The 27,955-nt window shown below is 31.3% G+C and overlaps 1 protein-coding gene across 2 annotated transcripts; it reads right to left on the reverse strand.

Moving 5' to 3' along the window:
* On the reverse strand, positions 1-27,867 carry LOC138937839 (mid1-interacting protein 1). Of its 2 annotated transcripts, none has more exons than XM_070304487.1 (2): positions 27,233-27,867; positions 1-3,717 (listed from the first exon to the last, which is right to left on the reverse strand). In XM_070304487.1, the coding sequence occupies exons 1-2, from the start codon at positions 27,268-27,270 to the stop codon at positions 3,066-3,068; spliced, it is 690 nt and encodes a 229-aa protein (XP_070160588.1). In that variant the 5' UTR covers positions 27,271-27,867; the 3' UTR covers positions 1-3,065. The 2 variants fall into 2 exon arrangements, with proteins under 2 accessions (XP_070160588.1, XP_070160589.1); XM_070304488.1 differs by lacking the exon at positions 27,233-27,867 and adding an exon at positions 8,932-9,132.
* Positions 27,868-27,955: the final 88 nt, after the last annotated feature.

A 27,955-nucleotide genomic window follows, 5' to 3' on the forward strand; every position in this document is an offset into this window, starting at 1 on the left:
CAATGAGTAGTAATTGAATAATAGTAATAACTACAATTTATTTTGCAAAGCGGTACAATAGTAAAAATCAATTTGATTATATTTCGAATTCATGTACTTCATTATTTTTGTGTAATTTTACCAAGTATCGACTATTCTTAGACTTTAGAAATATCTAATTAATGTTACCAATTGTTTAATAACAATCACGATTCCACGCGAAGAATGGATCATTACCGCAATATAGCATTTGTATTCTAATGATTAACATTATTACGACACACGTATTGATATTGCGATCACATTAGTAATCATAATTTACACAAGTTCAGGAATTCTCAAGTATTAATATTTTATGCAAGTTAATATACACTCAATATATCAACGAATATTATCCTTTTGCTATAAAGCTATTAAGTGCGAAGATAGATTCTAAATAGGATCGTTTTTTTATATTCTTTGATTTCTTTAATGTAAGCCGATTTTATATAATTAAATAATAACAAATATACAATAACAATATGTGTGATTGTTTGAGAATCCTTGATCTAGGTACTGTATCTTAGAAGAATCATAAAAGTATACAAATCGCAATACATGGAATGAATACAAAATCATAATAAATAAATCGCTTATGCATAGCGAGTCAATTGCATAATCATGAAAAATTTCAATTTTGAAACCTTGCCTTGAAACGGTTTTCTTTTATTCGACAAAAGCAGTTCATTGACTCAGAAAAATTTTTTAATTATATATGGCGCAATATACACTGGTTCAAGTTGGCCATCTAGCCAAGATTATTTCTATTGTTTTAAGATTTTCATAATGTTGCACGGATTACGAATAATGCAACAAAATGTAAATTTTAGATATGGCACCGTACATATTACAACTATAATTTATATTCTTTTCTACATATTCTTATGTGTACGTACGTCAAATATATACATAAAGAACAAACAAAATAAAAGTGATATTTTTTGCACCATTGTAGTTTAAATATAGAAATTTTCAACATAAATCATGAATGTGAAGCAAAATATAGTAATATCAAAACATAGAAAAATGTACCTTAATTACATAATTTATTAAGAATTATATATTATGTGTGTATGTGCCATTGTATAATAAATAATTTTTTTTATAGAAAAACAAATATGTCTGCTATATTTGTTCTATTTTTTTTTTGCCTTTTCCTATGATATTCATTTAAAAAACCTTTAGTTCTGCAGATATTATGTATATAAATCCGATACATACACACACAAAACTTAAAATTGTACAGATGAAAATTACTTTTGGGTATCGACGCATTAGGAAAGCATCTATATACCGGCTCTACATATACTTTAAACGAAAATTATGAATTTCCAAGATCTCGAATTCTTTCGGCTTCGAAACGTGTGTCGATCTCAGTATTTTTCTTATAATTCTTATCGGATATTTAATTATTGAGTTACCTTCACAATTCGCACAACTTACGTTAAACAATATCTTTTATTAACTTTACAATCGTAAAATAATAATAAATAATCATATTTCACTACATATATATTTACAAGTTAATGTCTGCGATATCAGATACAATTCGATAATATCGACAATTCAAAAGAAAAAGAAGGAAAATCTAAACAATAAGGAAAAAGGGATATCTGATGTCTCTGATGTAACAGTTTACACGCAGATTATAAGATTCATAGTTTGTACAATCTTACTTAGCTGCAATTTTCAAAATGCGTTCTCTTTCGAAGTAGTATTTACAGTAATTGAGAGGTAATTCGGTAATTCGACTATAGACCATTGGTCATGACTTATATTACTATAAATTTCGCCTTTTTTCCATAAAATAACACCTAATAATGATATATACCACCTCTCGGTGTATTTAAATATTTCTCTTCCGCCAATTTACACATAGCTCTTAAAAGTGTCCAAATTTATAACGATATTTTTATATTTTATATATTTTCGATCACGTATCGAGATATCTTTAAAGCTTATTTAATGCAGGACTTGTCTGTATACAATAGTTTCCAAATCAATGAAAAATGATGATAAACGTATTTCATTACATCAACTGTCCATTAAAACAATAAATCATCAATCTTAGAAATTATCTCTTAAATATATTCATAATGTATAGAATATGTTATTAATTAATATAAAATATTCTAGCTATTTTATATAATATTGTTTTCATATCGATAGAAAACTGATATATTTTTTATTTTATAAAAGAAATAAATCAATCAAGTTAAATTAACATTAATTTTAACGTAAAAAAAAGAAAAGCATAAAATGTACAGTTATTCTCAATATCTATACTCCATCGAAAGAAAATCCTACGAGAAAATGCAATTTAAGATGTGATGCAGAGTAAGAGTGATTTAAACTAAGTAATTGCATGTCTTTTTTTCAATGTTTTACATGTGATATTTTTGTTTTATATTCACCTTTGTTATGTTTTCTAATATACACTTTCTAGTATACATCTAACCCTGTGTTTAAAATCGCAGTATGCTCCATGTGCGGCAGAATAAAGAAAGAATTGCTTACATCGCTATATATAATTATATTCGCCTGAGATCTTTTTATGTTATTCTAATTTTATTCAATTGGCCTCTGTTGCGTGAAAATCGTTATTAAAAGCAGAACAAAACTAAACGTTGTCTCTTCATGATGCCATAAGAATGATAAATATCTTATCTCGCGGTATCAATTTTGTTTGGAAAATGATAACTTATTTACGCTCAATTCTACATAACCAGTGAAAATTTATTGTCTTAATTTACATTATTGGAACATATAACTTATTTCCATCTCAGCACATGAACAGCACACTTTACCCACAATGAGTTACATAATAAAATAACGGATCAATATTCCAATATCTCAATGACGGAAAAAATTCGGGGAAGTTTTGCAAGTCGCGTAATTGGCTTCTTGAGACTTCGCCGATTTCTATAAAATCTCAAGCGAAGTCGCGGAAGTTTCCGCAAAGTTGATGACAACGAGGCGAAGATGAGACGGTATCTGCTCATAATACCAATTAACGCCATGACGATCGACGCACAGACGACGGCAAATCAGACTTGCCCGCCCACGTCGGCCTGATATCGTAGCGTCAAATACTCCGCCGCCTCTGTCATGCGGGCGATATTGTGATGAAGGCCGCGCAGATGACGCTTAAAGTTCTGGGCGGCAATGCTCGCCAGATCGGCGCACTCCTCGCCCTCCAGCCCGCTATCGATCTCAATGCCGACCTCAGAATCTGAATCCGAGGTGGACGCGATCGAGGACGCGCTCTGCACGCTCTGCATCGAGGTAGTGCTGGGGCAACGTACGTGACCCAGTCTGGCGCCAGTCACAGTCACCGGATAATGATGTGATTCAGCGGACGGGCTGCCGACCGGATGGCTCTTGATTAGCAGCTGATCGTCCATCTCGGTGCCCCGCGTGGGCTTCTGCGACCACAGTAGCTCGATCTTCATTTGATTGATGATATTGTAGAGACGGTATAGATCAGTGTTGGCCAGAGTGTCCTGCACCGTGTAGCCGCGCTTGCCTTTCATGCAAATCGTGTCACCTGCATCACCCACCGATAGATCCAACAGACGGCTGGGCACCAAAATGGTATCCTCCATCTCGCTCACGGTGCGCACAAATTTCTCCATGCTGTTCAAAATACTGGCATTGCTGAACTCCGGTTCGTCGTGCCGGGCGATCCTCCGAAGACTTCTGCAATCAAAATTATTCATCGTTCTTTAACGATGCATTTGGGATGTATAGTATCTTAATCTCACGTGTGCAAAAAAAAATTACACTTTAATTCTCTCTTCGGTAGATTAATTGACAAAATGACGTACATACAATATAATTGACTATAATTTATACAAGCAAAAATAATCACAAAGCGCCATTTTAAAAATACGTTTATCAGTATTGGCATTTTATTAAAATTTTCCGACATTTAGAAATAGACAATATAAGAAATAAAAGTTTATTATTTAATTTTAATTAATTCTTTAATTAATTTCGTTAAAATGCAAACTGTTGCAAATTATGTATCCTAGATTAACAAATTCGATCTTTAAGATAGAACGTTATTTCGTAATTATAGTTTACTATTTACATTCAAATCATAATTTATTTTAATTAAACTGATGATTTTTATCATCGAAATGTCATGGATAAAATTTCGATGGAATTTCGCCACAAAGTCGCGATGCTTCGATTATCGTGACTGACATTGAGACTGTCTGGTTGAGATTAATAATATATACCATATTCTGTAGTAAGCGAAAAGACTGTTCGATGTGGCCGGAGATTATATATTCAATAGATGAAAGATATATTACAAGAGATTACTCGAGCGAATGCACCGGCGTCTTGCTTCAGCGTTTCGTTGCGGAAAATCAAAGGTTTCTAAATGATTGATTTGTATGCACTTCATAATCGTGGCGTAATGAACGAGTATGATGCAATGTCATTAAAGCATGTAGTGTCGCAGAAGCATGTGACACTTTAAGAGAAATCCAATCTTCGATTTTCATACAACTTCGTAGTAATCTATCGCCGAAAAATATTAATACTCTCCTTCGTCAATAATTATACACGGTGTTCTAAATTATTCATCCAGTTATATCTTGGTTTTACTATATAGCCTATTAAGTGGATATATTGTACATATAATAGAGATGTAGACACAATCTGTTATTAGTGTCAAAATTAAATTAATATGATATTATATGTTTTATTTTCTAGATAAGATATAAATTATATAAATTAAAAATTGGCCGTTTTAATAATGTTACATGATATATGACAATAAATAACAGAACTTATTTTTCAATCGATTTTCAATCGATGCTCGTTTTATCGTAAATTGAAATTGATATTATTTGAAAAAATAATATTTCAGAAGATTTTCTTCAGGTTCTCTCGCAATAATATGAATGTATCTAGAATTGCGCAATACTACAAACGTTGTATATAATTAGCACTTATCTTATTAACATACAGGGTGTCCCATTTTAAAGGACTCACTCAAATATCTCGGAAACACTGCGTTAAATCGAAAAATGTTTCAAACAAAAGTTGTGTGGCTTCAAGGGGGCCATAAGATGGTGACAATGATTTGACCTTGGAAAATCATTTGAAGGTTATGTGAAGGTCAACTTTAAAATCTTAAATGGAAACCTCCATTTTTTATTTAGTATTCTCGTAGCTGACATCGAGAGATTTCCAAAGCGCTATAATAAAATATTTTTTCATTAAGTACTTTTTGAGTTATTTTATATTTTAATCTGACATATTTTGATATAAAAAATAAAATATTTCGTAAAATATTCAGTTTTCGATAATTTTACCGTAATACTTCTATGTACAGAATAATAAGACAAATTAATTAGTGCCAAAAAAAACAAATAATTGTTTAAAAAAATACATTGTAAATAATTTTCTTAAAAACAATTTTTTTTTTTTATACTAATTGATTTGTCTCATTATTCTGTACATAGAAGTATTGCGGTAAGATTATCGAAAACTAAATATTTTACGAGATATTTTATTTTTTATATCAAAATATGTCAGATTAAAATATAAAATAACTCAAAAAGTACTTAATAAAAAAATACTTTATTATAGTGTTTTGGAAAGCTCTCGATGTCAGCTACAAGAATACTAAATAAAAAATGGGGGTTTCCATTTAAGATTTTAAAGTTGACCTTCACATGACCTTCAAATGATTTTCCAAGGTCAAATCATTGTCACCATCTTATGGCCCCCTTGAAGCCACACAACTTTTGTTTGAAACATTTTTCGATTTAACACAGTGTTTCCGAGATATTTGAGTGGGTCCTTTAAAATGGGACACCCTGTATATGTATATTACGACAAATTGATAAGATATTAAATGCTAATTGAAAGAACCGATATTTATATCCAGATTAAATCGGATTAGTTCATATTTCATGTACATATAATTGATTAAACTATTTTCATTAAATAAACGAAACTTATCTTGCCAGCGTTTCTGCGATTCTGCATTATAATTAGCGATTTTGCATTATTAGCGAGTATTGGAATTCGCAATAAAGTCGAAGTCCACGCTCGTCCATGCATGAATAATTCAAACATGCGCGCGTATTCTTAGCCGAATTAATCAAATCACTTTGTTATATTAATCTTCATACCTGCATAGTAAATACATGCGCGAAACGGAAATCCATTAAAAATTCTGACAGGATAAAAGCATTAAAAAAATTGCACACTGTACAAAGATTCTAAAGAACGAAATATTATAGATGTATGTAACGAACAATTCTCAGCCTTCGCTTTTAGCAGTAAACAACAAAATGCGAAATGTTATTTTATCGGTCAATTTGCAAATACAATTATTTTGCATTTTTCTCGTTGGAATCGCAAATTATTTTCTCACACACAAGCGCATATAAATAAACATTATTTGAAAATTTTTTAATGTTAAATAATGCAATATATACCATTATGCAGAATGTTTTATTTATGATACGGTGATAATCCTTTATCTCTCTCCACGATACTTGACGTATGTATGTGCGCGCGTGGCTTTAACAATCTTTAAACGAAGAACCCATCGGAGAAAATAACGACCGTTCTAGCGTTAAATCCGATCCTCGATTGATTAAGGACGCGCGCTCAACGAAATTAAGCGAGGTGACGCGGTAAAAATAGCGCGTAGTGTGCAGTGTTCCACTTATGTAACTATAGGCCTATTCTGTCCCACTTCTGTATATGCAGATCTGGTTCAACGGCACCCTCTAAATCGACAATCTTGTGCTCTTATTAACACAGAAATCAGAACATCCTATGTTGTTGATCTTTATGGCTCTGACTCTTAAATCGTGGCATCGTTAAAATATCGACGAATGCAATTTTCGATATTACAGAAAAATCTATTTTACAATATACGTACATTGACAAAGAATCGACGATTCTCGTAATTCACAAATAAACACAAGAATCATTCTCGTCTATTATACTGAAATTTCAATTAACCGAAATTATAATGTTATAAATTATATTAAATAAAATAAAATCTTGAAAGCATTATTTGAAAAATATTTTCAGTATCCCTAGCTTAACTATGTTTTAATTCTTTTATTTGTATAATAAAATATTTTATGTTTGTATATTCTTTGATAATTAGGCTAGTATATGGATAATTAGATTATTTGCTTATACAATATATTTCTCGAGAGAAATCGTTCTTATATGATAAAATCATGTGTAAAGTAAGCATGTTTGTTATCGTGATAATTTGCAATTTAAAAGAGTAAATTATATGAATTATTTAAAGATGCAACAACGGCAACACAAAATTATAAAAAAAAAGAATTTTATTTAGTTTCTAATTTCAATCTCTTGTTCGAATAGAACTTACTTTTTTCTCGCATTTATTCAAAAAATTTATTACTTTATAACTTTATTATAATTTGTACAAGGATTTATTGTCTTGGAAAAAATTAATATTTCTAATCAATTATGAATTATTATACCAATTAAATCCTTTTTTAAATTGAAATCGATTCTTAATTTCTATGAAACGGAGACTACCTTTGAATCATCGTCTCTATAGAGAAAGTGACGGTGCAAAATTTTCTCAGAAATGCGCATTATCAATTATGATTACGTACAAGCTAATTACAATTTAGTTTCAAAAACATTGCATGAATTCGAAGAGATTATTCTAACATAAGAACAATTTATTTAAAGTCTCGATTATGTATAGCGAGTTCCGAGGAACGCGCGCGAAGAAGAAGTTTGTACCACTTTTTCGAGAAGATTCTATTCGAGACTCGAGATATACCGTTCCGAGATACCTGTTCTTTTTTGTCTCTTCTTTAGGGAAATGAGAGGAACATGCTCGAAGTAAGCCATCGCCCAAGGCGTCGAAGGCGCTAAATTCCGCGGCTGAAATCGTAAACGCTCTAACCGCAGCCTCGGAAATCTCGAAGTATGTATTAGGTGTACAACTTTGCTTCCGCCGTTTTCCTATAGATGGCTTTAGCGGTAAGTAGTGGTCGAAATAAATAGATCATGGACGTCATGCAATAAACTCGAGCATCTGTCAACATAACCCCATAGAAACATTAGTCGATTTGTGTCTGCATCATAAAGTTATTCTCCATTGAAAATGTCAGTTTACGAGCCAAATTCTCGTCATTTGCGGGAGGTTTTAATTTTCTGCTTCAATATGAAGAAATCTGCGGCTGAGGCCCATCGAATGCTCTCAAATACTTATGGCGAAGCCGCTATTAGTGAAAGAACGTGTCGTGAGTGGTTTCAACGCTTCAAGAACGGTGATCTTCACGTCGAAGACCGGCATAGCGGTGGAAGAGAGAAGGTTTTCGAAGATGCAGAATTGGAGGCATTACTTAATGAAGACTCGAGTCAAAGTCAAAAAGAATTGGCACGATCATTGGGAGTGACTCAACAAGCAATTTCAAAACGCCTCAAAGACATATAACCAGTTTTTTACAATAAAACCTCGAATTTCGGGAGAAAAAAAAAACGGCGGAAGCAAAGTTGTACACCTAATAATGCTTCTCGTCACACGATTTCCCCCTAAGATACGCGCGTTACAGGAGATCGAAATTTCCATATTTCTAATCGCTCGTCTTAATCAAAATAATCGTTTTTACGAAACGCGCACCTTCATCACAAAATTCTATACAACGTAATATACATTGGCCTATCTCATTATACGTATTTACGAGGAAATTATTAGGGAACGAAGCTGAGAGTGGTTTCGCAATGAGCATTGCATAACTAACAAACACACGGGGTCGGGATCGAAGACGGCGAAGCGGAAGAAAGAGATGGTGTACATAGGGAATGTCGTTGAAGCGATCGTTGTCGCGATAATCATTGCGCGATGATAATAAGCTATTCGATGGCTTTTATACGTACCGTTTACAATACAACATCCTGTGCAGCTCGGTGCGATATATCCCTATTGATATTTCGTATTTCGAGATAATGGAGCGCCAAGTCGTCTATAATCTACAAGCCCACTTTATTTTCTGACGAGTCCACCGAACTAGCTTGACCGATGCCGACAGAAAGACGGAACTTCGCGAACGTCCGTTATGAAGGTAAAGACCGGCGATGGCTGCTGATGAATATTCGTGCGCATTTATCATGCAAAACTCTTTTACACTCTGACCTCGCAATGGGAACGCGTATTATATGATAATGGTGGAACCTCCATTATTCTGGTATCTTGCCATCTCCCTCTCTCATCGCTACCTTTGATCGGTTATCGAAAATAACGTAAGAAGGTATACGCGATCCGATCGATTCTCCACTTTACGAGCAAAAGTTTCTTTTCGAACGTAAAAAAATACAACTCGTGTCGATTCTGATGTCAATTGACATATGTGCAATTTTAACGATGAACCGTTTTCATCATCGTCACTGGTTTTTTTTAGAGGTAAATAAAACAATCGTTTAGATATTACATCGTACATGTCGAATATTTGAATGTTTAATAGCAACAATGTTAGGGAATGTTGGTGCGATATGTTGGAGAGAGAGAGAGAGAGAGAGAGACGAATAAAAAAAAAACGCATACTAATATATCATTAAATGATGAAAATGAGGGAAGAAAAAATAGAGGATAAAAAACAAGTGAGTTATGTCAAACATAAAGGATATAACGTTCTCTACGTCCACGAAAGTATACATATATTTCATTTCCTGATAATTTCTTTAGTCTTAACTACGAATATATATAATGTGTAAGACATACATCATTGCCGCGAATATATGTATTATTTGTAATTTGACGGTAACTCGCTAATGACATGACAGAAAAAATTCCGAGTGGAATTATTCTACAGACTTCGGACTTGATGACAGCTCATATCAGCATAAAATTGATATTCAATGAAGAGCAAATAATTTAGCGACGAGATTATGCGCTAAATACATTGAATATCTATGATAAAAATTTAAATTGTAAAATCGAATATATATGTACCGAAGCACACGCGCGATAGTCATTTTGTTTGCTCAATTTTATATGTATAAAAAAGTTTTAATGGCATTCGAGAAGATTCTCTTCTACGACACGTTTTCTAAATATTTGTAGAAAAAATTCTACTTTACAAGAAAAGAATATTTTGCACTTAGTCTTACGATTAAATTACGCCTTTACTACGCGTATATATAATCGATAAATTTTAAAAGATTTTTTATCCTTTACAAAGTAAAACGATAATTTTCATGTGTATCCTAAATAAAAATGAGTTGGCAGAATATGTAGTATGACTGTTCCTTTGTAAACCATAATCCGCTTTCTGCGTTACTATTGGCATCGATAAACTTTCTAAGACGATTGACAGTTAATTTATATAATATAAGAGCGCGTCATATAGGGTCCGCGGCGACAAAGTATCGATTTTTAATACTTTAAGACGAGCAACAAATTCAGTTTCTTATATATTTCGATAGTATATTGTCCACAGATTATTTTAATACCAAAAACATGCGAGCAACAAATTCTTTTAGTTAATTTATATAATATAAGAGCGCGTCATATATGGTCCGCGGCGACAAAGTATCGATTTTTAATACTTTAAGACGAGCAACAAATTCAGTTTCTTATATATTTCGATAGTATATTGTCCACAGATTATTTTAATACCAAAAAGATGCGAGCAACAAATTCTTTTAGTTAATTTATATAATATAAGAGCGCATCATATAGGGTCCGCGGCGACAAAGTATCGATTTTTAATACTTTAAGACGAGCAACAAATTCAGTTTCTTATATATTTCGATAGTATATTGTCCACAGATTATTTTAATACCAAAAACATGCGAGCAACACATTTTTTTAGTTACTTTTACTTCGCGCAAGCGAATGGCGGGGCGCAGCGAGACTGAGTATATAGTGGTATTAATTAAATAATATACATTTTTTTAAATATTTTTGTGTTATTTTAGAGCAACAAAATAGCAACAAATTCTAGTGTATTTGATTTTTTGATTCGAGCATTTTATATATTTTTTTCACTATAGGGGGGGCTGGCTTAATGTCAAGCTAGCACCCCCCAATTTGAATGTAAATTCCTGCTAAACGGTTTGAGAGCAACAAAATTCGGACTACGGCAACTCTAATAAATAAATCGCCTATCAAAAATTAGTACATTAATTTTTCATTGATATTTGAATATTTTTATATAATTTCTACATTCTATACATATTATATGTATCACATTGTTTTCTTTTCAAATTTATTATGTCTAAGAAATTGTCTACTTGATTCAATCTGATATTTATTATTTTTTGAAAATGTTTATTTCAGAATTCACGATTTCTTACTTATGTACGAAAAATTCAGGACTTGTGTGATGTGCATAAAAGTTTACTATTTTCATTTATCCGATATATGTTTTTCCCACTTACACGCTTGCTTTGTTGTTTATTTTTATCCGCCGATATGCAGCTGTTATGTATTAAATAAATAATAATAATAATCGCAGGCACAATGTTACGTACGTGTAATCGCAGTTTTTTTAATGCGAAATCATTAGACGATATCTAACATTCGCGCGTTTAAAATCACGTATGAATGCATCGAGAGATAAGAACTGTATTTACCGAAATCACACGTAACAACCAGATATACAGGACACTATGGCAAATATTTCATTTAATATCTGTTGATTTTGTCGATAACACATGTACTGTGCAAATTATTCCGTGCAAAAATGCATCAATAATGCGAAATTTTGTAAAAAGGAAAAATATCATATCTCTAAAACGCATATCTACATGCTGATTGCGTAACATCAGTTTATATCCTTCTCAAGAAGTTTATATATCGAAAATTTCTTCAAGCGTATTTCTCGCGAAATTCTAGCAAAGAAAAAAACGCAAGTTGTATGAGAAAATATATTTGAAAAAATGTTATCGAAGACATTAGTTATGTTCTACAAAAATGTATACAATAGTGTATACCAAAATTGAGAAAATAAAATAATTTGTGATTTCCGCGAATTTTTGCAAGAATCTATCTAATTATCGTTGCTATCATTTTATCGGAAAATTACACGCGAGCAATAAACATACAGAAATATCGTCGATCGCTTTCGCTAGCCGTCAGAAAGCAGAGATTTTCTCTGATGTGCATTTCATCGAAGGAATTTAAATTTCATCGCGTCATAGACTCGATTGAGATAGATACAGAATGTATTCGAATATTTCAAGTTTTTTCTCAATACGCCATTTAACCGGCATATTTATCCGTCACGTGTGTGTTTAATTTATTGAAAATTTACAATTACTGAAACAATTACGCTGTTAACATTACGCAATATATGTTCGTCCTTGCTTGTTATTCGTCACATGTATGTTTAATTTATTAAAAATTTACAATTTATAACAAATTTAAAAACTGATTAAGCTGATAATATTACACGATATACATTCTACATTCGTCCATACTTGAAAAAAATTATAGTATATGGTACGTTCAACTGAAACGTGGACTAACAAGATTCAAAATATATTCTCATTGATTTTTCTTGCATAAATTTTCTCATAATGTGCCGATTATTTCGTCATCAAACCAATCAATATTATATTCGTTTCTAAATAATATAAGATAACTCATATAATTATCAATCTTTAATACTTTCCAAATTTTTATGATCCCGATTTTCTTGATGACAATTGTTTATTATACATAATAAGGATATAATCAGAACTAATGAATATCGAAAAAAAGACAAGAAGTATGTAAAATTTGATTAGGCTTAATATATTTTCTTATATATTTTTCTTAAAAAAAAAATATATATATATATATATATATATATATATTGTTGCATCATATTTAAAAAAAAAATTAATATTTTGTATGTTCGACTCTTACAAGAGTGAATGTTAAATGAAGAAAAAAAAATACAGATAGAGAATTCGAGAGAAAAAATACAAACGATATATTGTACATATTAGAACGTCTGCGATGATCAATTATTATATATATACGTCATCTTAATAAGATATATTAAGACTTCTTTATTATCTTGTTCCAAGGCTGTAACATGGAACTTTTATATATGATAATTATTTGACTTCATTTTCTACTTCCATAAATCATTATGTTTTTAAATCGTAATTGTACTTTTTTTTACGTTGTTATATCCGACTTTGATAGAACTGTACAAAAACTTTGACATTAAGACAATGTATACAAATTGATTAACAATAAGACAAAGAAAGAGATGTATAATAAGGCGTGACGCACTGCGTAAACCATGTAAACTCTCACGCGTAGAATAAAGAGATAAGAGACCATGCGAAACGTGCCGTGCTTTGAATAAGTAAATATGTCGAAGCGATTTACGCGATTTACTCGGTACACGTGTATTGAAGAAAGCATTCAAGTTCTACATTAAACATATCAAAAGCATAAAAGCGTGGCCATATGTTTAAATATAAATATCCCTTCTTTTTCGCTCCGCACTTGCTTGATGACTGAAAAATTTGCGGATTTTTTATTGCGCGGTACATTTATCTCGATCTGGCGCTCATGCAAATTAAAATCTCGTTACTCGGAGACGCATTCGGGGAGCATAATAGGGGAGGATATTACTGCTTCCGCTATTGATGAATGAAGAAAAAGAGAGAAAGAATTTTTGTGTCTTGGATCTTATTATCTTACACAGATTCTGATAACTGTTAGGTGTACAACTTTGCTTCCGCCGTTTTCCTATAGATGGCTTTAGCGGTAAGTAGTGGTCGAAATAAATAGATCATAGACGTCATGCGATAAACTTGGGCATCTGTCAACATAACCCCATAGAAACATTAGTCGATTTGTGTCTGCATCATAAAGTTATTCTCGATTGAAAATGTCAGTTTACGAGCCAAATTCTCGTCATTTGCGGGTGGTTTTAATTTTCTGCTTCAATATGAAGAAATCTGCGGCTGAGGCTCATCGAATGCTCTCAAATACTTATGGCGAAGCCGCTATTAGTGAAAGAACGTGTCGTGAGTGGTTTCAACGCTTCAAGAACGGTGATTTTCACGTCGAAGACCGGCATAGCGGTGGAAGAGAGAAGATTTTCGAAGATGCAGAATTGGAGGCATTACTTAATGAAGACTCGAGTCAAAGTCAAAAAGAATTGGCACGATCATTGGGAGTGAATCAACAAGCAATTTCAAAACGCCTCAAAGACATGGGAATGATTCAGAACCAGTTTTTTACAAGAAAGCCTCGAATTTCGGAAAAAAACGGCGGAAGCAAAGTTGTACACCTAATACAAATCAATAATATTTATTTTAATATAAAAATCAAGATTTACATTCATCAATTTAGATTATAATTTTGAAAATTAATAACATTATATTATAATGTTAAAAATAAATAAATATTATTAATTCGTAGTTACTATTCTCCGTGTAAATCGTGTACATATATGTATGTGTATATGTGTGTATATATAAAGAGATTCGACTGTTTTATCATTTTTCAAATAATTTATTATCTTCACACAATCCAAAACATATGTCGTTGATCTTATCACGATTAACTATAGAATCGTCGAATTTGATAACGAAATCTTATTTTAAATATTTAAACAAATTGTGTAATTATTAATTTGCATGAAACACATTCGTTATGTCATCATACGGCATTTATATTCGAGTGATATCCAGTGTATTTTTAATGTAATCCGTATTGCGCGAAAGCATTTTACGTCACGCAGTGTAGGTGAAGAAATTTTGTAAAGAACTATATACAATACACGAATAAAAGAATGAGATTTGTTAATCTGTATAATATGCATAGTATGCTTATGTACGATATTAACGTGCGATCTATTTTTAGTACGATTTTTTTGAAATGCAAAAAATATCGCGTAGAAAACATTTTTGTTATCTATGTGACACGACACTTACACACAACGGAAGATTTGAATGTGCGTACACCTCTTTAACTCTAGCTATAAACACTTTTATCTGCTGTAGTTATAATTTATCGCAACTGTGACCAGTATTAAATACAAAGTATAATACGTTCAATAATTCAATGAAATTTAAATCTTGCTTAAGAACTTATTACAAAAAGTTTAACTCTATATAATTCTCTTTAAGAAGGTTTGACGTCATAACTATTTGAAAAACATGTTTACACATCTCGAGATTGTATTGATTTTTAAATTTGGTATTTAAAAATCGAAGAGACGCATTTTCTTCTATTCTTTTTTTACAATAACATTATATCGTAAAATTCGTAAAAATATTTCTCCCACTATCGTGTCGTTAGCTTTACGATAAATATTTGTTGATCTTTTATATATGACTCTTATCATTTTGTACTTACAATTAGTTTAATATGTAATAAACGTATCTCTAAGAAATTAAAATTTTTAATGGACGATTAAAAATAAACGAGGATAGATTTACAAAACTAAATTTCGTATAATGTCGAAAAAGAATAAAAAATCATTTTCGATCTAAAACACACAATATGCCCTTCGATGTAAGGAGTCGCGAGTAAATCTCACGCGATGACGTTATTATCGTTCGTTATCAATCTAACGCAAGTGCGAAATTATCACTGTACAATCTGTTACAATCTAGTATGAGAACTTATTACAAATATAATAAAGATTGGCTATTACAATAAAAAAATATATAAATATCGTACGTGAAAAAATTATAATGGAAAAAGTGACGAATATATAAAATATATATATTAATTGCTGACTTGAGTAAATTTATGTTATTGTCAAATTAATTGTTAAATATTAGGTGTACAACTTTGCTTCCGCCGTTTTTTTTTTCCGAAATTCGAGGCTTTATTGTAAAAAACTGAGTATATGTCTTTGAGGCGTTTTGAAATTGCTTGTTGAGTCACTCCCAATGATCGTGCCAATTCTTTTTGACTTTGACTCGAGTCTTCATTAAGTAATGCCTCCAATTCTGCATCTTCGAAAACCTTCTCTCTTCCACCGCTATGCCGGTCTTCGACGTGAAAATCACCGTTCTTGAAGCGTTGAAACCACTCACGACACGTTCTTTCACTAATATCGGCTTCACCATAAGTATTTGAGAGCATTCGATGAGCCTCAGCCGCAGATTTCTTCATATTGAAGCAAAAAATTAAAACCTCCCGCAAATGACGAGAATTTGGCTCGTAAACTGACATTTTCAATCGAGAATAACTTTATGATGCAGACACAAATCGACTAATGTTTCTATGGGGTTATGTTGACAGATGCCCAAGTTTATCGCATGACGTCTATGATCTATTTATTTCGACCACTACTTACCGCTAAAGCCATCTATAGGAAAACGGCGGAAGCAAAGTTGTACACCTAATAATTTTGCGTTAATTAAAGATTAAATGAATAATTAATAAATGATTTCAGTGAGATATATAAAAATATGTAGAAAAACTGATTAGCAATAAGTAGCACAAATTTATATCAACTGATTAATATAAATTTATTTTCAACTGTTAGTAATTATAACATAACTGTAATAATCGTAACGTAATTTTTATTAGAAATTTAAAATGTTAATTTTAAATGACGATTTAGGCAGGGAAAAAATGGTCTTTTGTATAAAACGTCTGTGTTATATAACATTATTGCACCAATTTGATGATAAACGTAAATTGTAGTGATGATTTTATGAAAAGGCCGCATCGAGATGGAAATATAGCACGATGCGTGAATCATTGATCTCAAGATACAGTTTGAATATATTATTTATAATTCCATTTCACCTGATCATCTGGAAAATTCGAATGTTAATCACTCCTAAGTATATACTCGCACGAACAATCTTATGAAAAATATTCCGGAAAAATTCGCACGTGTGCGATCAATAGTCCAATGGCAAAGATCGCACATATATTATTTTCTACGACAAAAGATAGGCTATAATCAACATGATCGCTTCGCGAACGACCGATCGAATGAACATAAAAAGTACTAATGATTTTCCAGGCGCTCAGGCATTTCATGGCGCATGCCATAATTATTTCTGATCCTATATTTAATTATATATGGAAATGTGGAAAAAAAAATGTTACACGCGTCGATGGTTACGTCCGATTTTGAATGTTTCTGAATGAGCAATGTCCATTCGTTCAGTTATGTTTGAAACTATTCAGATATCTAAAAAGAGATATTTTATTCTACACGGAAGTTTTTTTCGGTTGTAATAGCTTCCGAACAGGTTATCAAATCACTTCATGAATTTTAATTGAGTTTCTAAATATTTTTTTGTACACACAAGGTCAATATCTCAACCTTGGATTTCAATGCCAAAAATGATCCTACGTAGACAGGTATGGCATTGACATTAGCGACACTATTGACACTTCCAAACATGTAACACCTGAGTTGGATTATGCAATATTATATAGCGAAATCAATCGCTAAAATGTCTTTTATAAAGTCAATTTTTATAGACCAAAAATTCTATTCGCACAAACGTAATTTTTGCAATAATGTTTGCATATTTCAAAAGAACATGCTTATCATTAGAAGTGGGGATTATATGTGTTACGTGTGTGAGTAAGAAGTTTCATAAAATATCTTAACATTACTTAATTAGCGGTTCTCAAATGATTATTCTATATCTCAGCGGTTATTGTAATAATATATAAGCATGCATAATACATCAATATTAATACTTTTACGTAATGTGCACATTTCTTCTCTTGCTTGTCATAAATAATATAGCAAAGTGCAAGTTTTTCATAGCAAAAAACATATTATGTAAAAAAAGTTTTAATTATACCAATAAGTATGAATAACAATGTATTTTTTTACTTTATCATTAAATCTCATAATTATTACATATCACTTTGATATTATCACAAGCATACAAAAAGAAAGCATATAGAAAATATTGAATAACGTATAATAATAACGTATCTAATATGTAGATACGTCTCTTTTTTTCGAAGCTTATAACCTTGTCAGTGTGAAAAATAAGTAAAAAACAAATCTCCTTAGCTTTTCTAATTATATATATATATATATATATATAATATCCTATTATATATATATATATATATATATATATATATATATATATATATAATAGGAATATATATGCATATATGGAATAAAATAGAACTTATTTAATTTTTATTTTATTCTTGGCGATATTTCATTTAAAAATATCATCATTAGGTAATTATTTACTATAACGGACCCAGCTCCAATCACGTTGACCTTGATATATGTTGTCAAGGACTTAATCCTGAATAACTTTTTCTTATAACTTAATCGGCGGTCTCTTATAATTTTTGAGATATTTAAAGTTTAAGTTGGATTCGAAACGAAAATTTGGTTTAAGTTATACGACGTAATCCACACCAAATTTTTGTTTTAAATAAGAAATAGGTTTGGGTTAGGTTATATCTTCCGGAAGTGGAGCCCCCCTGCAGGGGGGGCGGAACCCACTATATCCATGCATATACTTTACAATGCGAAACGAGGTTCAGCCCAGAATTGTTGTGTGAATGGGAAAGTATATGCGTGGACGTAGTGGGTTCCGTCCCCCCTGCGGGGGGACTCCACTTCCGGAAGATATAACCTAACCCAAACCTATTTCTGATTTAAAACTAAAATTTGATTTGGGTTAAGGGGGGAGTGGAATACCAAAATATGGAACTCGTGATTATCATTACATACATTATTTGGCTGAGTTTATATTTAAACGTAAATATCAATATTGTGAACGAATACGTAAATTTTTTGAAATAATGGCAACATTGTTTCCCTTAGATGAAAACAGTACATTTGCAACTGTAGAATAAATAAAATTTTTGATTCCTATGTGTACTGATTTTTTCTAATATTATATTAATTATGTAAAGACCTTGTTTCACATTTAAATCAGGGTTCTGATGCAGATGGACCTCGTTTCTTGCGTGGAAATTACAAACTTATGTAAAAATTAATATTTTATTTTTCAAACTTTATTTGTTAATAACTTTTTAATAAACAATGACCGCCGATTAAGTTATAAGGAAAAGTTACTCAGGATTATGTCCTTGACAACATATATCAAGGTCAACGTGATTGGAGTTGGGTCCGTTATAGTAAATAATTACCAATAATAATAATAATATTTCTGTTCTTTTTAAACTTTAATGTAAAATAAAGTTTGATCTCACCAAACCTTATCTTGTATAATAATTCGTTACTAAATTAACATAGATTATCAACATTTGAATAAAGAAGTTTACCTTGCTTAAAAATGTATTTTAAAATAATTGAAAAAATAGCTATACACAAAATATCAAAATTATATTTTTTTTCTTCAATAAAATCTTATTTTTTAATATAATCTATTAAAATATCGTAATTTTTATATAATTTTATATAATGTTATATCTTTTTATTTTGCACTTTTTATTAAAATGCGTAAGTTTTAAAAAAGTACAGTTGCATAAACATCCTTGATTTTCAATGTCAAATTCCACATTTTTTGGATACAATCCATGCCAGTGATAAAAATCGATATTTTCCGGGAAAAAAGCAGCAAAAAAATTGGACCTTTCTATTAAAAATGTTAAAATAAATAGAAAATTTTTTGATCTATATTCGTCGATTGAGAAAGCGTTTTCCAATTTAAGCTTTATCCAAAATATATAAAATTTGTAATAGATTAGAAATCGATGTAGCAAATAAATTGTTTTTTATTAGATGTTAAGAGAAAATGGTAAATGCAAACCAGATCTATATTGATAAAAATTTTTTGGTCTGTTGCTATTACATTTTTCTTATTAAATCAAAAATTAATATAAAATTTAGTAACATTTATATCTCTCTAAAGTTTTCGTTTTACAAATTTTTTATATTAATTTAAATTAAAAGACTTTATTATTATATTAATTTCATTTTTTTAATTACAGCGATTAGCATGATTAATAAATTAAGCGAAAATATCTTTTTGCATTAAATTATATAAATATATTTTAATGTTGTATCTTGTATATAGTTATTTTTATAATTTTTGCTGGTCTATGCCATTGAATAAACTCCGGGACAGTCAAAAATCGGAATTTACCATGGTTTTTTCCACTCGCTGGACTTTTCCAGCCAACTGTTGATACGAGAAAAGAGAAAACTTTATCTATATGTGTCTTGCACATTACACGCTTTGCTGGCGAACGCTCCAAACTATCGCGCAGGACGACGAACTTGTCGTTAGGATAACCTTTTCACATCCATATTAAATCGCTACTTAAAAACAATTAATCATGACTCCAATTTTTATGATAAAGACATGCTACGTTCACGTGATGGGCACGCGTTGATCAAACGGCTTGTAAATGGTCTTCAATCAATGTTGATATCAGTCACGATAACGATCAATGGGAGATCAAGTGGCGATAAATATCATTTAATTATCATTGATCCCCGCAATATATTATTGATCTTTGCGAACAACTCGCATTCTCGATTTTCGATAGGGCAGACGTTTTTCAAGCGTGGTCTTGTTATGTTTTGCAATTTTTTTGTGCTCATTCGCAGATGATATAAAAACGTATCGTTATAATTATGAAATAACTGAATAATTGCAATACTCTTAAAATTATATGTTTTACATAAACTGTTGTTTCATTTATTTTTCCCAATTCAATAGATACTTTTTGTTAAGAAAGACTTTTTTTTTTTTTTTTTTTTTTTTAAGGAATCCATTTCTGAGACAGAGAGAAGCAAAGTGTATATAATAAGTATAATATAATTTATTTTCATCCAAATCTTAATAAATCTTTATACAATGCGGTGACGAGAACTCGGAATTTTTATGTCCAGATTTGCAAAATTAGATGAATGCAAATATAAAAGTGAAATGTAAACCTTGACAAGTTGTACTTATGCTTTATGACTCTTTATGAATATTCTGTCAAATTATATGTATGAACACACACGGTTTTATCTATTTTTTTCCTAGATAGTCTTGTAAGAACAAATTCTGTAAGTGAAAATGTTAACTTAAATTTATATACAGTCTTAATTTTTATTCATATTTAATTTCTTTTCTTGATAAAACACAAAAACAAAAAGTGTACTCATGTTTTATATATAAGTTACATATAATTTTTTTACTGCTTAAAGAGAAAAAGAAGGGGAGAGAGAGAAAAAATATTCTGTTATGTTATATAAAACTATTATGTAAGTAAAATGGTAACAATGCAGAGAAAGCACTCTGATGTAATTTACGATCTATATTTTTAAGAATATCGAAAATGTTTTATAAACACGAAAATGTGTATGTGTGTGTGTGTTTAAAAAGCAAACTCTATAGAGAATAAGGCGTAAAATAATAGAAGAAAAACAGCGGGTTTTATTTACTACAGTATATTATGCATAAAGAAGGATGCACATTTTTTTCCATATGGTATACATGCATCGTAATCATGAGCAAATGGTTCAATCATAATTCTGCAATAAACTTGCAAGTTGTAAACATGCGAGGAATAAAATCTGCTTTTTTGGTCATTATGCAGATATTACCTGTTCTAAAAAAAAAAAAAAAAAAAAACTGAGAAGAATAAAAACGAAGAATAGAATGCTATTTTCTATCAGAACAATTTTTGGAAATAATCTTTTCAAAAATAATTTCTTAGAATTATATATATATATATAAAAACATATATTCGAAATTATATTGTTTTGCATTTTCGGTTATTATTATATCCACATATTTGATTAAATTTTCTTAAAAACATTAAAATTACGATAAAAAGTGATAAAAATTTTATCAAGGCATTTTTAACATCATTGAAATTGAACGACGAGCGTTACGTAAATGTGTTATGACAAATGCACGAGAGCGACATTCCAAGTGGAGGAGTTATGATATTACGACATCGGCACTTCAAGTTCGTTGAAACAAATTGAAATCGATTATTTGACTTTTCCGAAGCTGACAGCCGGGAACCAAAAGTATCACATAATAAATCTCTTTCATTTTCTAATTAGTAATTGGATTGAGACAGAAAAATACTTTCTATATATATTATTTTCCTGGAACACAAATAAAAACAGTATTCCATCAACATATTAAAAAACGAAAGATTAATTAATCTGCACGTCATGCGTATCTTCTAATCTTACCATTCTATCAGATAAATCATAAGTCTAGAGATGCAGATGTTTGAGTAAAAAAAAAAGTCTCCCTGGAAGAGAATATTCGTTGTAATTCGTTCTGTTTCATAAAGAAGTGTTGTTTTTGTAAAATATGATAATATTGCTAAACATACTTTTCTGAATTGATCAATAAATAATTCAATATTAAAAATGTAAACTTCAGATGCGAAATTAAACATGCATATATATGCACATATACAATGCATACAAAGAAATATGAGACTCACATTAATTCAGAATCTGCTTCTATCTGATAAATATTTGATTCATGATTTCTCTCATACCTTCCAGACATTCTACATATTTTAGATATTTCTAGTAAAACTTAAAAACAATCGCGACTTGTATATATAAATATAGTAGTTACGAAGATAAAATCTGTTGATAACATCTATTAATTCGTATATATTAGGTGTACAAATAAGTTTCCGCCGTTTTTTATCAAAAATTGAGCATTTATTGTGAAAGAACGGAATTTAATGTTTTGAGTCACTCCCAATGTAAGTGCAAGTTCTTCTTGCGTTTGGCACGAATCTTGATCCAATAATGCTTCCAATTCCGCGTCTTCGTACACTTTCGGCCTTCCGCTACGTTCCTTTGTCTTCGATGTCAAATTCACCGTTCTTAAACTTTTGAAACCACTCACGACAACTTCTCTCATTTAAGGCAGCCTCACCATATGCTTCTACAAGCAATCGATACGCCTCAGCTGCAGATTTCTTCAAATTGAAGAAGTAAATCAAAAGTTCTCGCAAATGACGCTTATTCGGCTCAAAACTCGACATTTTCGTACACAAAAGAATATATTATACTGATAAAAAATCACTAATATTTTAAGGTTATGTTATTGACTGATGTCCAATCTTACGATAAGGACGTTTTACATCTGACAATTTTAACCATAACTTACTGGTGGCGCCAACTTTTGTCAAACGGCGGAAACTTATTTGTACACCTAATACTTCGAAGGAAGTCATATATAATAGAATCTTCGCAACTGCTCTATGCAACGATCTAATATACAGCAAAGTATCATTCTATCAAATTACTTCGAGCACCTCAAACATATAAACTTTCGGTCTCGACAACGTGCGATTGAGAAAAAGTCAGAATTTTTAAAACTAATTATATATATTAGTATAATCAGATCTAATTGGTGAATATAACTTGCCGGCTATTCGACTTGGATTTATCCGGATAGACTCAACGGCATTATGATTTCAATATTACAAGAATATTTCGTAGAGCAGCGGTGAAGTCGCGGCAATGGTGTCACGGTAAAGTCACAAACGTCGTAATGCCAGACTTTCTACAGACGATGGCCAAGACCGAAAGGCGGGACGTGCTTCGCATAAAATGGCTCTCTGCGAATCTTTCCAAATTCACTCATCCAAGTGCTACTTTGCTCATCGCTGCAATCGCATACAATCATAATAAGCATCCGCTAGATTATTTTAAATAGTAAAACTGCGAAATATTGTACATATTGTATACACGCATACACAATGAGTATATTAGATTTGATTTTTTCACCCAAAATACACATTTTCATTCCCTGTTCTATTACTTCCTGCTTTCAATCATTTTACTCTCTCGCTCTTGTATAACAAATATATATTTAAATAATAAATATATTTTTAGATGCTAAAATATGTGATATTTTTAGTTAATAAGTGTATAGTCCAAGAATTACAGATATCAAATTGTTGAACAAGAATCTGCTGCAAATTAGTTGAATCATCGGGAATAACAACAAAATGTGGTAGAAAATATAAATAATATTAGAATATAATTAATAAGAGATATTTTAATAGCATTATATCTCTCGTAATTATCTGCTGTAGCAATTCATAATGTTTTCGCATATAAATAAGAGTCGCATATTCTATGATCGTACAAGATTAATTGGATTTGAAAAAAAAAAAAAATCGATAAAAACTCAATAATATATTATTAATATATAATATAACATAATTCATAATTATAGCTTTTTTTTATCATAAAATTATCATTTCTCTTATGTTTATTATTAAAAAGAATAATATGATCTAAATGTAACATAATATAAAGGAAACGTCTCTTTTTGTATACGAAATAAAAATCCAAATTGATAAATTTATATCATTTTGAAATTTTTGTTAACTCGTTTCAAAAAGAGATGTTAAGAAAAAAAAATTGTTTACTATTGCAGATATAATACCTTTAAGAGATAAGTATAAAAATATCGATTTAGCACGAAAACGTACGATGACTCATTTGTATATATGCAGATAATACGCTCACGCTATGTTACGTGAAACCATTTATACTTCAAGTTTAATCTGCTTTTATATTATTGTTTCAGATAAATCCGATAAATATTATCTAGACTATTTAGTTTGTTTGTATATATACATTTGGCATCGTTAATAATATTGTTTGTTAGAAAGAACTAATATATATTTATAATTTTAATACGAGCGCAGTATATATATCGTATATTTTTCTCATCTATTTTTAAAATTTTTATTACTAAATTTATTACAAATAAATACACGATGCATTCAACCCGGAAATGTCTAAAGCGGAATCTGAGGAAGGCATTAATTAATTCGAATGTGTAATTACAAAATAATATGAGATGCGTATCTAATGTTTCTCGGCGCGTGTACTCACGCGAACTATTGCGTACTTTTATCAGCGCATTTTGCAATCCGTATAATTTGTACAAATTGCAAAGTTTATTTTCCGAAAACATATCATAAACATATACATGTTTTGATACTTTAAACTTGAAATATATATATATATATATATATATATATATATATATTAAACGCGAACATATAGATAAATGTACCTTCTTCCCTAAAGATTTTTTTGCGAAAACATATTTTAATATTTTTTTCATTAATTTCGTCTTCTTAAATCGCGATTGTCGCGTAACATAAATTTTACCGGTTATAAAAAAAGACACACGAAGCTTTGCGTAGAACATGTATAACGGAGCAGATTTTTCTCGCTCAACGAGAAAGTATGATGTGACTCTTATACGATAGCAATAGCATATTTGTTTCAAAATGGAGCGCTTGATGATAGAAAAGTCTCGTATTCGATTATCGAGTGACAAAGCGACTTTTCATGTATAGATTGTGATGTGGAAAAGTCTCCACCGTACACGATCGGGATTATGTTGCAACGATCGAACACGATTTCATTAGCTCGCTCGTACGTATCGCTCAAAAATTTATTGATCACACGCGCGAGCAAACGTCCGTATATGAAGGAATAAAAACTATTATATCAGGGGCTAATATATTTGCTACTGGACTACCCATACAGCACCGCAAGATTGCAACAACATTGCAGCAACATTTTTCTGCAAGATTGCAACATTGCAGAAACATTACGAAATGTTGCTGCAACGTTGTTATGATATTACAGCAACAGAAAAATGTCCGCCTACAGAAATATTGCAATATAATATTGCAGCAACATAGCAATATAATATATATGCAATAATGCTTTATGTATATTTATCGACATAATATCTTTAACATATGAAAAAAATAATAAGAAATTAGGCATATAAGAATCAGGATTTAGTGTGTATATAGATTTTCTGTATTATAATAATAACGAAATTATAAATTACAAATTTTTCGGTACACATTCGACTTCCTTCAGTGACAAAGAATATCTAATTGTAAGAGAAATAAGAAAAAACTTAATTTGCAATTTTGTAAATTCACAATCTCTTTGTATCCGAAATATTCAGATATGCAAAAAGATTGTGGTGGATTTACGCATTCAAGTTTTTTCACATCTCTCTTGTCTTCATATAATCTCAAAATTTATTTATTAAAATCTGAAGTATCTTGCATGTTAAAAAATTATTATCAAATTTTTGATTTTATATAAGAATGGAAACTATTAAAAGAATTCAGTCCAATGTCTGAGTCCTCTGTGTTGGGGTTATATCATACAATTCAAGCTAATAAAAATAGTTATTATATCTTTAATCTTATTAATCGCTCTTTGTAATCTTTATATAATCATCGTGACTAAAAATTAAATGAGGAATAGATAGCGCAATATGCGCCGCATAGCGGTAAACGAATGAACTAGCGATTATCGAATACTTTCTTTGGAATATTTTTGCAATGTTGCTGTAACATTACTAAAGTTATATTGTAAAATAATGTCTTTGTAATATTTCTGCAACATTAAACTACAATATGCAATATTGCAATATTGCAGCAATGTTGTTGCAAGCTTTAGTGCTGTATGGGTATTCTACAGATAGGATATAATATTTTCAATGCATACATGGAATGCGCGATGCCGGATGTCGTTTTTCATATGAAGAAAACAAATGAGATAGTAAAATCTTTGATATACTTACATATTTTATATATTTCGAGGCATAGAAAACAAATCCGTTGAAAAATATCGTCGTTCTTGTTCCATTTTTTATTTTTATATTCCCGATTAAACATAATAATTTTATGTATGCAATATTGACGCCGAGTACATTGTTTGATCGATATATAAGAAAATAGACTTTTTTTTTTTGTTACGACGTTATTCATTGTATATTTTTGCTGTATATCGATTATAAGAAATATAAACGCGCGGTGGGGGGAAGGGCAAAGTCCCCTCCCCCCTGTACCCCTTAGCGCGAAAAAATTCTAACCTGACCCAAACCAAACTTCAATTTAAAAAATGGAAATAGGTTTGGATTAGATTAGAATTTTCTGATGAGGGGATGCAGGGGAAGGGGTCACTCCGACCCCTTGCCTCCCTCGCTCGCACGTTTACTTTTCACTTCCACAAAACAATATTTAAAATAAATACATAAACACATTAACAAAAGAATATTTATTATCCTAACATCGTCCTATTTTATCAATAAAATAAATAACCCCCCCCCCCCCCCAAAGGAACAAGAGGAAAAATTTTTTTCAACGAATTCTTTTTCGATTTCTACACTTCAATATACCTAAAATGTATGTTTCAAAAAATTTCGTGAAGTCACCCCTATATCGGAAATTTATGAAATAAGGAATTAGTGAAAAACTACATACCTGGCAGGATCGGGGTTCGACATATCCCCGTAATTCATTCTGTCGATTCTGTCTTGATCGTTGACGATGTATTCACGAGTGCACGCGCACCTAGCGAATGCTCTTACCGGGAGAAGAAAGGAGAACGCTGAGAAAAGAGACGGTAGATCGTAAGACCCAAGAAAGACGACGTTCCTTCGGCTCGCCGCTCCTTTATATCTTCGCGCGAGAGATACACGCTGTGGAATGCAAGACTGATAATAAACGATACAGCGTCGTACGATGCGTTACGACGAAACTAAGACGACGAAGTTAAGAAGAGCGGGGTGGAGTACGCTTATACGGAACATCGCGGAGCGGAAACTGGCAAGGATTGCAGATTGCAGCGGCGCGAATCTCTCCCTCCCACCCTCTCCCTCTCTCTCTCTCTCCTTATTCCCTTCTCTCTTGCATCAGACGTATTCACGCGCGTCCGACGAACTCCGACCGTCGCGATCACGGATCTTTATCGCACGCCACATGTATTGACGCGTTAATAAAGGCGCGTAGGTGGGTTGGACGATATCGCGATGTACAGAAAACACGCTACGGACACCGGTCGAGAGCGAGACGGATCACGCATCCAGGCAGTGACAACGGCAGAACGGCACGAGAAGCGGCACCGCGCCGCTCCGCGCTGCCAGCTGGTCTCGTTGCCCCCACCACGCGCCCGGAATCGGACCACAATCCGCGAACGCGATTGGC

The sequence above is a fragment of the Polyergus mexicanus genome, unplaced genomic scaffold, assembly GCF_030449975.1.
Source record: "Polyergus mexicanus isolate NDT 795.1 unplaced genomic scaffold, iyPolMexi1.0 SCAF_11, whole genome shotgun sequence".
NCBI lineage: Eukaryota > Metazoa > Arthropoda > Insecta > Hymenoptera > Formicidae > Polyergus > Polyergus mexicanus.

Excerpts from the sequence above, each read along its gene's own strand:
- LOC138937839 (XM_070304487.1), bottom strand. The coding sequence starts at position 27,270 with ATGAATTACGGGGATATGTCGAACCCCGATCCTGCCAG. Across the intron at positions 3,718-27,232 it reads TCGAACCCCGATCCTGCCAG|AAGTCTTCGGAGGATCGCCC; the intron begins GTATGTAGTTTT and ends TTTTGATTGCAG.